The sequence below is a fragment of the Prionailurus viverrinus genome, unplaced genomic scaffold, assembly GCF_022837055.1.
Source record: "Prionailurus viverrinus isolate Anna unplaced genomic scaffold, UM_Priviv_1.0 scaffold_55, whole genome shotgun sequence".
NCBI classification, from domain to species: Eukaryota; Metazoa; Chordata; class Mammalia; order Carnivora; family Felidae; genus Prionailurus; species Prionailurus viverrinus.
This window is the reverse complement of record NW_025927617.1, coordinates 991,069-1,008,120: the sequence shown is the minus strand read 5'-3', so window position 1 is coordinate 1,008,120 and position 17,052 is coordinate 991,069. Positions and strand designations below refer to the sequence as shown.

General features: G+C 37.7%; 1 protein-coding gene across 1 annotated transcript; it reads left to right on the top strand.

Annotated features, from left to right (window-relative positions):
- Positions 1 to 215: 215 nt before the first annotated feature.
- Positions 216 to 6,041, top strand: NEXMIF (neurite extension and migration factor). Its single transcript, XM_047848197.1, has 3 exons — positions 216 to 294; positions 967 to 5,338; positions 5,948 to 6,041. Exons 1-3 carry the CDS (start codon positions 216 to 218, stop codon positions 6,039 to 6,041), a joined length of 4,545 nt encoding a protein of 1,514 aa, XP_047704153.1.
- The last annotated feature ends 11,011 nt before the right edge of the window (positions 6,042 to 17,052 follow it).

Here is a 17,052-nt window from a genome sequence, read left to right as displayed (position 1 = left end):
AGAAGGATCTAGGGTATAAACTGTGAAACAAAAAACAACAGTGGTGATGAAGCCAGTCTGGAAACAGATAAATTACAGTGAGCCTTTTAAGATCTCTCTAGCTGAAATAACCTTAAAACAGAGAAAAAATATATTTAATGACTAACATTATATATTTGAAATGTGCAGGTTGGACAGCATTTGGACTTGGAATGAAAAAATAAGAGGTTACATTCATGGATAACCAACAAGATAAGGCTGTTGTTGCCTCAGCCAATGGAGAAAACACTCTGATTAATGGGGTCAAAGAAAATGGTAAGAGAATTTAATTATAGTATATACTACCTCTCCTAGCGGTCCTTTGGTGTTACTACACCAAATAGATTTTTAGCATCTACAAAATTGGAGCAGGTTAAGTCTAGGGTGCCTTTGAGATTGATATTAATCCTAAATTTTATTCCACCAGATTTATAACTGGGCTAGAAGGGTCTCCAAGAGCTATTTAATCCAACCACTGTGCTCTTGCAAATAATCTCTGTCAGATGAATAAGTTCCTCAAAATTCCTAGTGAATTAGGCTTGGAACATCTAGATTCAGAGGAGCTGCTAGAACAGAGGTCTGATTGATAGGACTAAGCTTTATAGATTGAAACCATAAATATCCCATCTGAGCATTTTCCCACCCTGGAAGCCTTAACTTTCCAATTGATCAAGCAGTCCAATTATTTCCCAGTTTCTGAGAGAGACATCTCTGTGTCTAAAGAAAAAGCTGAATCTAAAGAAATACTATTTTTCACTTTCATGAATGTTCAATATAAAATCAGCGTTGTTCTTTAACTTTGTAGTTTCTAGTTCTAAAGCTAGAGAAGCTGAACCTTAGTTTATATAAGATCAAATACCAGAAACTGATCTAGGGAAAGAGTGGTCTAATGAGTAGTGGTCTAAGACCTTTAACTTTATTTCTGTCATTTCTTTCCCTTTTCTCCAGATTCAGAGGACCAAGATGTGGCAATGAAGTCATTTGCAGCTCTAGAAGCTGCTGCACCAATCCAGCCTATACCAGTGGTTCAAAAAGAGACCCTAATGTATCCCAGGGGTCTCCTGCCTCTGCCTTCTAAGAAACCCTGTATGCAGAGCCCCCCATCTCCTTTGGGCCTAATTGAAGCACCTGAGCATGCTGCTAATAGTGCTTCTGTGAATGCCATCTCCCTTACATCTGGTGTTACAAAAGGCCTGCATACATGGTCACTGCCCAGTGAATGTGAGAAAGCTCCATTTGCCATAATGGAGCCTGCAGGCATGTCAGCTCTGAATGGGGACTGCCTCATGCAGCCAAGTCGGACTTGTTTGGGCTGCTTCATGGAATCAAAGGATGCAGTAGATCCTGAGCCAGGGATCAGTCTGAAAGTTGGTGATCTAAATAAGGATTATGAAACCTGTGCAGTCTCTGATATAGGGATTCAGTGTATTAATGCTGGAGAAAGCATGAAATATGGAGAGCAGCTGCTTTCAGACCAGCTCCTAGGCTTCCCCCTGCACAAATCAAGGGCAGGGGAAAAACGAGAAGCTGAGAAATCTGACATCGACTTGGAGGATCCAGCTCAGAAAAGTTATTATGAGGCATTACTGTTAGACAAGTGTAATACAGAAGAGGCTTTGCTGGCAAATTCCAATCAAGATTGGGGTTACTTTGAGACTTTCATTAGTGAGAGTAAGATTGAACTGCTTGACCTCTGTTCCAAAAATGAGCTGTCCGTCAACTTATTCTCGGAAGAAGATGTGGATAACTACATGTTCGATGATGATGAGTCAACACTGGGCAGTGATGTCTGTTCCTTGAAAATTCGATATGAGTCCTTCCAGGACAATGTTCGAGACAAGACCACCCTTCTAATGCAGGAGGATGCCCAATTCAACTTTTTTCCCAGTGTCTTTACTACTTGCCCCAAACGAGAGTCTAAGAGTGGGGTTTTGAAGCAGAACAGCGATCTTTCCCAATTCAAGGTTCCTGATGTGAACATCATCTGGGGGGAGGAGGATAAAAACTTGGACAAGAAGAAAGTCAAAGAAGAGGGACAGGAAGACAAGGGTGTAGAGAAAAAAGATGAAAAGGATAATGGAGAAAAATTTGCCTTAAATAAACCATGCAGTGGGACTGAAGTAGGGCAATTTAAGAATCCAAAGCAGGGTCATCTTGCTAATTCCTTGGAGGCATCAGGGAATTTCAGTGATGACAGTTCCTTCATTGAGGTCTCTTATGATGCCATGGGGGAGATCAAGGACTGTAGCCGCTATATGGCTCGGGACACTAATTCTGGCAACTCCTCCTCCCAGCAGAACTATGGTCTACGAGCCAAGAGAAAAGTCAGGTACAGTGAAGATTATCTATATGACGTTGACTCACTAGAGGGTGAAAAAGTAAATGAGAGGAAGGAATGGTTGCCAGGTGGTTCCAAAGAGGAAGATGATGATGAATGGTGTCCCAAAAAGAGAAGAAAAGTAACCCGTAAGGAGCCCCCTGTTATTATCAAATATATCATCATCAATCGCTTTAAAGGTGAGAAGAACATGCTGGTGAAGTTGGGTAGGGTAGATTCCAGTGAGACAACAGTGAATTTGAGTGAAAATCAGCTCAACAAATATGCCAAGCTTGCCCCCTTGAAGGGCTTCTGGCAAAAGAAGAAAAAACAGAGAAATAGCAACATTGACTCCAACAAGACACCCTTATGCCAAAAACAAAACTTTGAACCAGGTAGCTTTGAGGTGTCATTCCTGCCACCTGCTCGCAAACGAAAATCTAAACTTGGCAACAGGCACAGGATTCAAAGAATCCCATCTGTGGAAACTTCAGCAAGTGGTAAGCAAATTTCATTCTGCAGTGATCAGAGGCAAGCTTGTACTCGTAAAGAAGATGGAGCCATGAAAGGTACACTAAAGTCAGCGCCTCTGGCTGTCCCCAGCTGTGCAAATGGATCACGTCTAAATGACATTACAGGCCCTGACTCAGTGAAAGTCAAAGCCCAAGATGCAGGATTTAAGGGGCCAGAGAGGAAAGTGCTCAACAAAATCAAATTTAAAAGTGAAGCCAGGTTAAAATCCAAGAAAATCAAAGCTGGTCAAGAAAGCAAGTCAGTTGTTGAAATGAGCCCTCTTTTGGAAGATCAATCATCTACACCTAATTTAAAGAATGAAGCTATTCCTGGGACTTCAAACAGTTCTCATCTATCTGAATTTCATGAGGCAAAGGTTGCCAAGAATTCTACTTTCTTACCAACCACCTGCTCTTCTGAAATGCCTCTATCATCTGCTAATGTTGCCACCAGTATACCTGTTATCCCTGGAGGGTATCTGCAGACATTGTTAGATGCTTCTGACTTGTCAAATAATACTGGTATATCATACTTTGCTCACCATTCTCCAGAGCAAAATGAAAGCAGCCTCACTCAAACAGAAAAATCATTTGTGCCTCTTCAGCCTGCCCAGGACTGTGTGCTTTCCTCACCCTCTGAGACTGAGCTACAGCAGTCATCCCAAAACTTCAAAATGGAATCAAACAACTATGGAAATGTGTGGCCCAACAAACCTACTTCTGGCCCCCAGGAATTCATGGCTGAAGTCTCAAGGGAGATAGCTCCAACACAATCTAATGAATTTGGAGTCTCCCAAGTAGTCTCCATGGAAAATAACCTCACATCTACAACATACAATAGAATCTGCCTCAGTAGTGGTGGCAGTAATTGCAACAAGGTTCTATATGCCTCTGTACAAGACACTCAGCTCCCATCTGATGACTCTTATCAATTATGTCACTTTAATAATGGAGAGATATGCTTTCCTTTCCAGCAGGGCCCAGCCAATATGGATGATGATCGGCTCTTTAGCTTTGATTCAATGGCCCAACTCTCTGTCAACTCAAGCAATTATTGTTCCTTAAGCTTGAAGTCCTGTGAAAAGGATGGTGATGATGATATTACTGATGACTTCCTGGCCCATTGCAGCCCCAAGCTGGTTATCCAGCAGAGCATTGATGAGATAACACCATTAAAGGAGTCCACTGACCTCCTGGATATCTCCAACTTCACTCCTGACAAATTCCGCCACTCTTCTCTCTCAGAAGTGTCCCCACCTGACACCCCCAGTCTTTCCCCTCAAATTACCAGATGTGAGAGTATTAAGACACTAGGAACACTGAAGGGGTTTCAAGAGGGTGTCCCAGGACCATTGGGCAACATGGAGAAAATCAAGTGGGACTGCAGTACCCTTTCACGGCAGGTCCCAGTGGATGATGGATTTACTTTAAATAACCATCAGTTTCAGTTCCATATGTTCAATGATGAGGATTCTGTCAGTCTTCTCCAAAAAACCCCTTGCTTATCAACATTTAATGATCCATCTGGTCAAATGAGTACTAACAACAAAGTGTCAAAATCAAGAAAGAAAAGTTCACCCAGCAAGAGTGGGGCTCTGAACCAAAGCTCTTCTCAGAAAAACACCAGGAAAAAATCTCTCAAAGCCAACAACAAAGGAATTGAAAAGCCACCTGGCAAAACCTCCCGCCAGGCCCCTAAGTCAACAAAGAAAGGGAAATACATGGCTGCAATCAATGGAGAGAAAATGCAAGTTGGCATTGGCCGTGGAGGAGGCCAAATCAACAACATATCCTCCACAGGAAAGACATTGACCGAATGTATCCAACACAGTGGCCCTGTGGCCTCTATGAAGATGCCAACTCAAAAGGGACTTTCTGGAGATTGGGCTCTGGGGAAGGAGAGTAACCCAGGATGGAGCGACATGAACATGAGCACGAACACCAATAGCCTCCTTGATGATGACCAACGGGAATTTCAAGAGCCTTCCTATATCTTGTCTAACATTGCCTCTGGTATGGCAGATGTGCAGAGGTTCATGATGGCCTCCATAGAGCCCCTTTGGGAACCCATGGAACACCATGGAGACCCCAACATATTCTACTCCCCTGAGTCCAATAGTCTAAAATTAAAAACCCTTAAAATATTGGCTGGGACACCACAGGAATCTAAGAAAAAGGTCAACAGTGGGTCCCCAGGGGGCACTAAGAATCACAGGTCCATCAAGGGTGTGAGTAAAAGCAATGGGAAAGCAACAATAGGTGATCCTGGTCGTGCAAACATGCATGGTTATGAGGACTCTCGCTCTGCCTTCTTTGATAAAAAGTGTAATAACCTGAGCACTTTAGGCAATAATGGACCGACACACAAAAAGTTATATCGTCACAAATCCAGCTCCAAGGCCCTGAGAGATGAGAAGTGTAAGGGAAAGTGCGTGGAGCGAGAACAGGTCCACAAGGATGAGGCTGGGACAGCTTCTTTTGAAAAACTGAGGTAATACTGCACCAAAATGGCTGAGATGATGTACCCTTAGCTTTCCTACTACCTGCTAAGCCCACAGTCCCTCATTTTTTCCCTCTTGAAAGCAAAAGTTTGCATGAAAGAAACTGTCACATTCCCTTCTTTTTCAAATTAAAAAGAAAAACGTGCATGAAAATCCCTATACCTTTAAGCCACACAAAAGATTGGGCAATTTTGTTGTGGCTTAGCTAGGGATAAACTCTAACAAGTCTACTTTTTCTGCTATTCTGCATTGGTTTTTACTAATTGAGAAAATAGAACTAAAATATGCTCTTGAGTGATTTTGGAAGGGAAGGGCTTTGCAGTAAAAAAAAAAAAAAAGTTTTGAACAACAGAATCAAAAAGTCATATAGACAAAAGGTCAAGATTATTTAAGCAAAAAGAGCATAATTTTGGGGGAAAAAACAGTCTCATTGTGTGGCAATTAGGAGTGCTTTCTAGTGCCCCCTGCTATTTGTATCTATCTATCTCTGCATTATACAGTATTTAGTATGATGTAAACAAATTTAGATGGTATGATCCCTTTGTGGGACATACACTAAAGCTAACTAAGGTGGCATAAATTGTTTGGTTTTTCTGCAGGGATTCCGACTACAATCTCCTAAAAGCAGAAACAGCATTTTGGGTTTTACCTGTGTTTGAAGAAGAAACTCACATTTTCCAGAAAGACATTTGATGTTTGTGTTTTATTTCTTTCAAAATATGCCTTGTGGTATGTATGTTGACATGTAAGTGCTTAAAGAAGAGATTTTTGAAGTGTGGGAATAAGTATTTGGAAGCAAACTTTAATCTGATGTTCTATGTAAAAGACTTCAAAAAGTCATACAGTTGCACAAGTAGTTTATGCACTATTTACCCAAGGGAAAAAAAAGGAAAACATTGTGCCAAACTACAAACAAGTGACTGTATTGTATATATTTTTACTTCTATATCAACATTTGTTTGTATTTGGGGAGCTTGTCCCTCTTGATTTACTAGAAACATTCCAGTGATTCTTGCTATTAACCACCCCCACTTATGTGGATAGCACCTATAGATCACAGTGGAAAAAATGTTGTGTTACACAATTTACCAAAACTTAAAGGATACTGTTTGAAATGTGCCAAATTTTCTTACCTCATCTCACAGATTCACCCCACAGTTTAAATCTCATTAATGAATTTAAATATATATATGCACATACATTATTTTGAAATTTTAAACTCTACTGTCCTGTGTGGAAACATGAGCAATTAAATAAGGCACAATAAAGTTTTGTTTGTTCCATCGTCTAATGGTTAAATTGTTGGAAAAGTCTGGAAGTCGTAACAGCTAAGTCCATCAGGGACCTAATATATGCATTTACAGAACCTTTTACAAGGAAACAAAACAGCTGCTTTAAAGTTTGTTTTCTAAAAGCAAAATCTGTAGCTGAAAATTATTTAAAGTGCAAAGTTATATTGCTGATACTTTATATCTCAGTTTTATATATTTTATAATAGTCTGGGATAAATTATAAAATAGCTATAAATCAACACTAACGATAAATGAAGTACATAGATTGCTTTTATTTAAGTACTTTCATAAATGTTCATAAATGTGCACTCATATCAAGGCTTTAGTGTTCTTTAAGTGTTTAATCTTGCAATGCCAATGTCATTTAAAGAAAATGTTAAGGCATCTCAGTTCAACTCCTATGAGTTACATACATATATTAGATAAGCTGAGCAATTTGTGGTAACAACTAATCAGGGCCATATATACTGAGTCTGAGGGGGACTAGTATTTGATGCCAAACACTAAACTTAAATTTCAATTTTTTATATAAATTTTTGAAATCACATTTTTATTTAGCCCTTCCCCCTTTTGTCTTTAATTTCACAGCCCCAACATCCCTCACGACTAGCTTTTTCTTCCCCTTTATTCACTACTTTACTTCTAACATTTTATCTATTTTCCTTGCACAGTTGAAGGCCTATGTGTCTGATGACTGATGCATTATGGCACAGATGAGATAATGGATGTAAAAGCGCTTTGTAGATCGTAAAGTGCTATACAGATATAGGGGATTAATATTATTAATGTTGTTGGTTGTTGTTGTTGTTACTCTTACTATTCTTACTAATACTGTTACTAACCTATTAACTTGTGAATATATAGGCTGTGGGTGGGAGGGTGGAGAATAAGTGGGTGGGGGAAAGGGAGATTTAAAAAAAAAAACAAAGGAAGATGTTTCAAAAGGAAACATTTAAGCAAAATATAAACCTACCTAGTCATTGCCACCTAAATATATTCACAAACAGAGAAGCAACATTTGAAAGTAGTCAGAGAGAAATGGAAGGAAGCCTGTCACATATATAAGTATACACACTTCCCAGTCCTTGATTCCTTTCACCAGCCAGCTCTACTACTTATAGCTAGGTAGTAAAATGAACAAGCCTGTGTTCTTGATGGTGTGATTGTGTGTGTCTATGGGGATGAGTGGGTGAGGAGCATTTTGTGAGGCTGCTTCAGGCCTGTTCCTAGGTTTTGATGCTCTGCGTGCAGTGAGTCTTAGACAATTACTTAGTGGAAAGGCACCAGATGAAACATGTCTCCTACTCTACAGCTGCCATCCAGAAGGGAAAATAATCAAACTGGAACACTTTCTTCTATTTCTCCACTCTGATAGCTAGCTGTTTATACTTAATGCTATGGCTGGTTCTTAGGAACTAGTTTTTGTTTTGTTTTTGTTTTTGTTTTTGTTTGTTCTGCTTTGCCGCTAAATTTTGGTTTGGAATCTCTATCTGTATTATGATCCCCAAGACTCCAGACCTCAAAATCACTTACAGGAATGGAGTGCTCTCTATGTAACCAAAAGGTGGCAATTAAAGAAGAAATAAATAAAATGTTCCATGGGTACAATGTGTTTATAAAATAAATATGGGAACAGTTGTCCCAGTTTTTCTCAGTATCAGTTCAGCTTTGGAAAATGGGGTAGGGGTGGGATAGAAGGACAGCCTGAAATTTTGGAAAGAGTTTCCTTGTCATAACTTGCTATTATGAGTCCTTTGGAATGGATACTCTTTTAGTTGCTCCTATGGAGCCCATTAGGGGCCAATTCTAGGACATGGTTCATCCCTTTCTCCCAAGAGAATTGACATTTTAAAGTACTGTTTTTACTGACTGAAGAGAACTGACATTTTAAAGTACCATTTTTAATGGCCTAGTGCATTATATGTTTTTAACACATATATTAGTGACTTGTAATCAATCATTTTGTACTAACACATAACAAGAAACTCAGTTTTATTAATGAGCAATAGGACAAAGCAGAAGATGCTTATTCTCTTAATTTCACTTAATATCCTCTCAGTACATTATGTGTTGAGCTCTTCAGTTTTTATGGTTTTTTTGGTCCTGTCACTGCTCACAATTTTTTTTTCTTCCTGTCACAACATAGTAGGCCTGAATTTTGGAGATCCCTTATTCGACCATCTGCCTTAGTGGAGTGAGGACCACTGATACAAAAATAGTGTCTTGCCCTGTCACTGATAATTCAAGTCAGATGTATGAAATTTTCCTTGGTCTGAAATTCCTAATTGTCACTTCCTTCTAGACTCTCCTCTCTGATTCTTATTACTGCCTCCTCAACATAATCCCATTTAATCTTTACTTTCCTAGAAATGGTGTTCTCAATTATTCTTTCTATCTAATTTCAGTCCTTGGTCTTAGAATTTTTCTTATTTTATAATCTTATATTCCACCTACCGAAAGTGTCAGAGTTTAAGAACCTTAGCCAGGCTACTTCTGGAATTTCAGAGGGCAATCTTCTCAATCTTAATACCTTTAATTGTCTTGACCACTTTCAAATCTAATTTTAAATACACACACACACACACACACACACACACAGAATTATATCACATGACTGAGGAAAGTTGGAAACGCCTTTTCCTTGAAGGTAAAAATCTCTCTGATCCCCTTTCAGTCCTGGTTAGGTGCTAGACTATGTGGAGCAGGGTGCTGAAACAGTAGCCTTGACCAAGATTCTTCGAGACTTTGGGGGTTATGTTTGGGCTGTGATAACTTGCTTAAACCAGTGGCCTCTCCAGCGTCTCATATACCAGCTTCCTCACATATGCTGCTTCCTCTCAGCTTTCTCTTCTGACTTCTTGTTATTCTGTGCAATTATGTGTTAAGGCCTTACCTTATCCTAAATCTTTTCAAACCTCCTGCACTACCTTGATCATCACTTCTTTAGCCATCTCCCTGAAGTCTTTGGTGCTAGGTGGGCTTTTGTGACAACTTTCACCTTCTCTGACCTTTTTCCTTGCTGAGAAGCATCTGTGTGTGTGCAGGGGGGAGGGAGGGGAAGGGAGGGGATTAAGCATGTGTGTAAGAGAGAGAAGCATAAAGGATGCTTCAAAAGCTGTAAACAGCTCTGGATAGCACCCTATGTCCTGTTATGTGAGGTTTTGCAGTTCTAGTGAATTTCTGTTTTACTGGGTCCTAATGAGCATTTACTCCCTAAAGGAGAAAGACCACATCCAAGGACCTCTTAACCAAGCTTGCTCTTACCAAGTTGAGTCAGTCTGATGCAGATCTGCCATATCTTCAATTTACAGATGCTCTCAGAACAGTTCCAAGAATTGAAGAGAGCTGAGTTTCTTCCCCAAAGAGGAGAATGGAGCACTAGCTAGTCCTAACTAGTGCTATAACTGTGTTTGTTTTCTCCTGGATTTTTAAGAAGTTATCTAATTACAGGTGATTTTTTTTATTTAGGATTTTTCAATGATTGCTTATTATAGGAATATGTCCTTTTTATGAAATAAAACTAATATGAGATTTACTTTCTAATCATAAAATTCATGAAGCCCACCATTATGTTTAGAAACACTTTACTAAAACACTTTAGTAACTAGGGATAAATAAGTATCTTGTCAACACAATGTAGGCCAGGAACTTTTGTAAGTTTCTCAAGGACCCAAATAAAGAAGAAACAATTTTAGCTGGACTGTTTAACTTGGGAAACACTGTCATCAACTTGAAGGTCCTCAGCCAGCATGGGATTATTTTGATGGCAGTTCACAGGCTACCCTGTAAGGTACATTTTACTCAGAGCATTAAACAGTAGCTACATTCATGAAACAGAGTTCCCATTGCAGCTATGTGATACTTGAGATGTACTCTTGGTTTCAGAATCATAACTAAGAGATGAAACATTGGAGAAGGACAATGTAAAAGAAAGAGGCTTAGTACAAAGCTTACGGTGTGAATGAGGCTTTAAAAATAAGTATCTAGGTAAATAAAAAAGAAACACTCAATATAAAATGGAAAGAATGTCTATCCATCTGTCAGGCTCAGTGGTTTCTGAGTGTTCGACATCCCCTTCAAAAGGAAGAAAGATGTTTAAATCATTCTGCCTCTTTCAGAGAAACCTGGTTTTATAGTACAAAAGGAAAGGCTTAGAATGAAAACTGGAAGAGGCCTTTTGTTTTTTTACTCCCAGTGAGGAGGGTAGAAAGCTTAAAATGCTCTACTGGGATACCTGTAGCACTGACTAGAGTTTGCTGCCTACAGAGTTTTGAATGTACTAGTCCTTAATTTAATTTCCATAAAACTGAATGCACCTCTTTAGTAAATTACTGATTTATGGTGCTAAAGAAACTATTGTCTCCATTTTCTCCTCTCCCAAGCCCTTTAAACATTTAAGAAAATTTAAAATAAACATGTTAGAGGCCCTTTTTATGAATGTAACCTAAGTTTTTGTTTGACATATGACACTGCAACTTTAAAATGTTAGGAAATTGTTTGCCTTTTTTTCTTTCAGAGTTAAGCTTTATAAATAATCTGTAGAGTCAATTGAGGTATAAAGCTTAAGGATCACTCTTAAGACGCCTACAAAATCTTGTATATTTTTAAGTGTGCCAATTTGTAACATATTTTGTAAGTGTATATTTTTCTTAGAAAAGTGCTGTGAAGTGTCTGTATGTGAGAGTTTTCCTTTTTCTGCACCACTGGGTGCTAATAAAAGGATATTTACTTCAAAGTTTCTGGTTTTAGAAACCATAATACAAAGAAAAAATACACTTTTGTTGGGAATTTTGTAACACAAAACATGTTGTGAAAGAGTGTAGTGATCTTGTGCAAATGAAAATGAACATTTGTGAGCTTCTTGCTGTTTTATAGATTTTCTTGTAAATTATTCTTGTAACACCTCTGGTTTTGTTGTTCTTGTTGAAAAGGTTTTAAATATTTGTGACTGAGTGTATGGTGAAACTGTCATAATGTACCTAGCTGAGTTTTGTTATTGTTTATGGAATAAATAAAAAGAAAAGTTTAAAAAATACTGCTTTGGAATCATATGTAATAGAAATCAAACCATTTCTAAATAAATTCTATGTCCCAAATAAAAAGTTCTTCATTGCCTAGAAATTGATGGAGCTAGAAAGTATTATGCTAAGTAAGTCCATCAAAGACATATACCATATGATTTCACTCATGTGTGGAATTTAAGAAACAAAACAAATGAACAAAGGGGGAAAAGAGAGAGAGGCAAACCAAGAAACGGACTCTTAACTATAGAGAACAAACTGATGGTTACCAGAGGTTAGGTGGGTGGGGAGATGGGTTAAATAGGTGATGGGGATTAAGGAGCACACTTGTGATGAACACCGGGTGATGTATGGAAGTATTGAATCACTGTATTGTACACCTGAAACTAATATTACACTGTATGTTAAATAACTGGAATTTAAATAAAAACTTAAAAAAAGTTCTTTGTTGTCTAGAGCAGTGTTTCTCAAACTATCCATGGTGAAGGACCAGTTTTTTTTTTCTCCATCCATCACAGACTGATACTAGTATAAAACAAAATAGGAATAAATTTCTTTAAAATTGAAATGGAGAAAAGGATATACAAAATAAAAACTCTAATGTGTTTGATTCAAAATGTAAAATTACATTTCAAAGCAAACATAACAGGGAAAATTGCAAAGACTTAGTACCCTATTTGAGACAAGTCCACTGATCAATGTCAAACTGCCATAGAAAGCTCTAACCATGCTTTGAGTAACACTTTGAGTAGGAGCAACAGCATTACTATCATCTGAAAACTTGTTAGGAATGCTGTATTCCAAGTCCTACACCAATTCTACTGAATCAGAATCTGAATTTTAACAAGATTCCTAGATGATTTATATACATGTTAAGGTTTGAGAAACACTGGGCTAGAGATTTTTGCAGGAGATTCTTCGGCCCTCAAATTGGGGAATCATTTTCTAGTGTGTCCTGCCTTCAAAGACCTTAGAAAAATTGGTGTCCTTGTTTTGTGGTCCAGATGGATTCTTTAGAGATGTAGTCCTCTCAAAGTGTTAAAGCTGTTTATTGAAAATGATAAATGCTAATTTTCTTGGCACCCAAAAATTTCAGATTTTCTATAATTCCCTACAATTCCTATGTCATTTTACTTACCACACATCCAAAGACCCTGTCTCCTTTAATCAGGACTTCCTCAAGCTCTATACCCACTGTGCTCAGTATTTTAATATTGGCTGTGTCTAGAAAAACTAGACTTTGCTTCCAAGTGCCCAGATCATGTGATCCACCCATCAGAGCCTGGAGCCCTGACTAACCATAGGAAGGCCATTGTAGCACACACAACTCAAGAGCCACTTCTTGGTTTTAAATATCACTACTCAAAGAAATTGAAAAATGTGTATGAGGGAATAACCCTCTATTCTCACTGGATGATCTCATTCACTTCTACCACTTCAACTACCTCCTAGATTTTTGCAAATCTCTCCTGAGTTCCTAGCCTATATTTCTAGCTATAGGCTGGCTATCGCCACTTGGACGTTCTACGAATTCCTCAGACTTAGCTATTCAAGATAGTTTCATAAACCTTTTACCCTCTGAGTATGCTTTAGCTCAGTGAATTATGCTGCCATTCATCCAGTGACCCAAGCCAGAGAGCAAGGTTCACCAGCGACTCCTTTATCTCCCATCCTCACATTCAATTGGTTACTCTTAATTCTCCTGCCTTTCTATCCCCAGTGGCACTGCCTTAATTTAACCTTCATGGTATTTCACGTGGATTATTGCAAAATTGTCTTAATTCAGTGATTACCAGACTTAGATTTCATACTTGGATATTTTCAAGTAAGGAGAAAAAAATGGAGTCTCTACAGAGCTGCCAACTTTTTATTTTGTTCAATAAAGTCACTTTTAAATCTATTAAAAACTATTATCAATTCATAGAAGATCATTTTAACACCAAAATACAATGAGGCAGTGCTTTATTAAATATACACTATGCTCTCTTTTTCTCTTCATCATGGACCATAAGAGACTGAAACCAATCTCTCAACCCCTTACTTTAAAGAGTAAAAAGAAATTTTGAGTTTCAGTGCTAAAGGAGTGGGGGAGGATAAAGAATGAGGGGCAGAACAGTTGAAGCCCCAGAATTGGACCCCTCTAATGTTGTGAAGTTTTATTTTTCCCAATTTCAATGAATTCCCTATGTGATGAAGATTAAAAGTGTATATTCTTCACTCTGTGCATGATTCAAAAGTGTATTCTGGTGAACATGGCCCTAGAGATTTTTCTTGAACTAAACTAAAATAGCAGGGTTGGAGTAGTTGAGTGGTTCCATTTTTTTCCCAGTAGGTTTACATCCTTTTTTTCTTTTTTGACCAAAGTTGAGAAAGTACCAGGGCTTAGGGGGAAGAGGGTAGGTCCTTTGACTAAAGACATTTGATCTGGGGTGCCTGGGTGGCTCAGTCAGTTAAGCATCCGACTCTTGATTTCAGCTCATGTCATGATTGGTTTCAGTCAGTTATGGTCCACTCATGGTTTGTGAGTTCGAACCCAGTGTTGGGCTCTGTGCTGGCAGTGCAGAGCCTGCTTGAGATTCTCTCTCCCTCTCTCTCTACCCTTCCCTGCTTGCTCTCTCTCTCAAAATAAATAAATAAATTTTTAAAAAATTTAAAGACATTTGATCTGTCTTGGAGTTGAGCTTTTGATGGACTTAGTTTAGGGGAGGAGTGATTATGACACTGTTTTAATACAGTATTCTATTTAAAGTACTTGGATTTGTGGTTATTAAACTTTTCAGGCTACATACCACTTGGATAATCTAATGAAATCAATGGGCCTTTTCCTTAGGAAAATTAACATACTCAAATTTTTTCATAAAATTTCCAAGGACTCACAGATTAGGAATTTCTCTATGAAGGGCATCAATTTCCCAAAATGTCATCCCCACATTATAATGGGGTTTCTTAGTATATCTCCTCTTCTCCACTGACCCCAGATAATATTATCATTTATTTATTGCCTACTATTTGCCAGGCATTTCACATGAATTATAATTTCTCACAACAAACCTGCAAGACAGGTAACTTTCCTATTCTACATTTAAGTAAATTGGGACACAGACAGGTGAAATAAACTTTCTCAAGATACACAACAGTTCTCAAAGATCTTCACTACAGCTGACCTCCATGCTTGCCCCATCACAAGCCCATGCCTCCAACTCAAGACATTTATTTCTAGCATAAACAATATTGTCTATAACACTTCAAAAATATGATGATAAGTTTCAATAAATGAATATTTTTTACTCAATAAATATTTGACTCTGTATCAGGTATTATGCTAGATGCTAAAAAACAATAAATAAATAAATAAATGTAAAGCACATGACTTTCCTTTTATGAGCCCACAGATAAAACATAGAGGTACAATTTAATAATTGAAATAGAAAAACACTCACTGATCAATTTAAGTTGAATAATCACATGTAAAGTAACTAATGATTTGCTGTTCTTAAGCACTTGAGAAGAAAAAATCCTCCATCCATTGTTATAGAGGAACTAATATCACAAAATGTCACTCCCAGTAACCAATATCTCACCTTCTACCTTTCCCTTATTTTGGAATCAGAGTTGAGTGTGAGCCTAGATCCACCACTTACCAGCTATGTGATTTGGGACAAATTATTTAAGTATATTTGTACCCCAGAGTCTCTGCCCAAAAAAACCCTAGTATAACAAGACTATTGCTCCCATAGTCTTAATTTTTAATATCATACTTGTGAACTCTTGGCACCAAGTGGGCAGTTGGGTAATACTTAGGACTATTGTTTAACAGATGTGAAGAGCATTTTCCTAATAGCTCCTAGTTTGATTCCTTAGAAATGACTCCAGCTTGCTACCCTGAAATGTTTGTTTTTTTTATTAGGCTACAAACTAAGAAAATGAGTAAAATTGTAGCACAAAGAGCCTTTGATCTTTATTTGGAGAAAGATGTCATTTTAAAGATAAAATTAAGAGTCATTACATTTAACATATAATAATATGTTTAATAATTGCATGCAAAAGATATAATTATATGGATAATAGTTTCTTCATTAGATTTAATTTATTATTAGTGGCAGAGTGAGATAGTTAAAAAGTTCTAAATTATTAATCAAGATACCTGGGTTCTATTCCTGGCTTTGCCACTAAATTGGTTGTAAGAACTTGGACAAGTCATTTCCTTTCTGGGTCTCAATTTCCCCATCTGGAAAATAGCTTAGCATTTAAGAGCATGGAGTATGATGTAGACTGCCTGGGATTAAATTCAAGTTTATCCTCTAGCTAACAATAAGACCTACCTCAATTTCTCCATGAATAAAATGAGAATAATTATGATACCTATCTCAAAGTACTTGAGGGAGAATTAGGCGAGATAATACATAAAAAAAAACATTTAAAATAATGGCTGGTACATATATAAAATGCTCAATAAATATTAGCTATTATTATATTGGAGGACCCTTCCTTTTAATTTAAAACCCATGATTCAATGTATCATCTGGGCTGCTGTTACAAAAGTAGAAATTACTGAATTAACTATGGGCATATGTTCATGAATCAATTCATTAATTCAACAAACTATTATTTAGCACCTACTATGTGCCAGGAACTGTGCTGGGTACTGAGAATGTCATAGTAAGCAAAATGGGACTTTGACTCTCTCCTCATAAAACATATATTATTCCAAAAAAATCACTTGGATAGTGAACATATATTTTAAAACTGAAATAAAAACTCTGAAAGAAAGGAATATACTTTTTTGTGAGAATCACTGACAAAAACCTTGACTCAATACTGGGACTGACACCCTAAGGATGAGTAGGATTTACCTAGTTCAAAAGGAAGATGGAGGTGAGAACAGGGCACATCCCAGAAGTGCTACATGACAAGGTCGTTTGGCAAGAAGAAGATGGAAATAGAAGACTTCCAGTGTAGCTAGAAAACAGTAGAGAGATGAAGTCAAAAAGCAATGCTCCATGTGTTCCAATTTGGTCGCATTTTACAGAAATTCTAATTAGGCAAACTTCAGATTGTACAATACAAAAAATTGAGACTTTGACTACGTACAACTTTTTAAATAGTTCAGATAAAAACTTTATTAGAAAAAGCATAATTAATTTCAAAATGGACAGGTATGTGAAAAATAGGCTGTTATGTCATTGCCACATTTCAGTACCATTTTAGACATTAAATGGAAATGCCTTCCATCATGTGTAAGAATTATAACAACTTTGAATTATGCTAAACCTCTCACAAACACACTCACATAAAATGCAGAGAGACCTCACTTATCTTTGGTTTTGAGTTAATCTCACTGGACCTAATTTGCATCCTCTCAAAGTTGGCCCTCGAAGTGCCCTCCTAGCT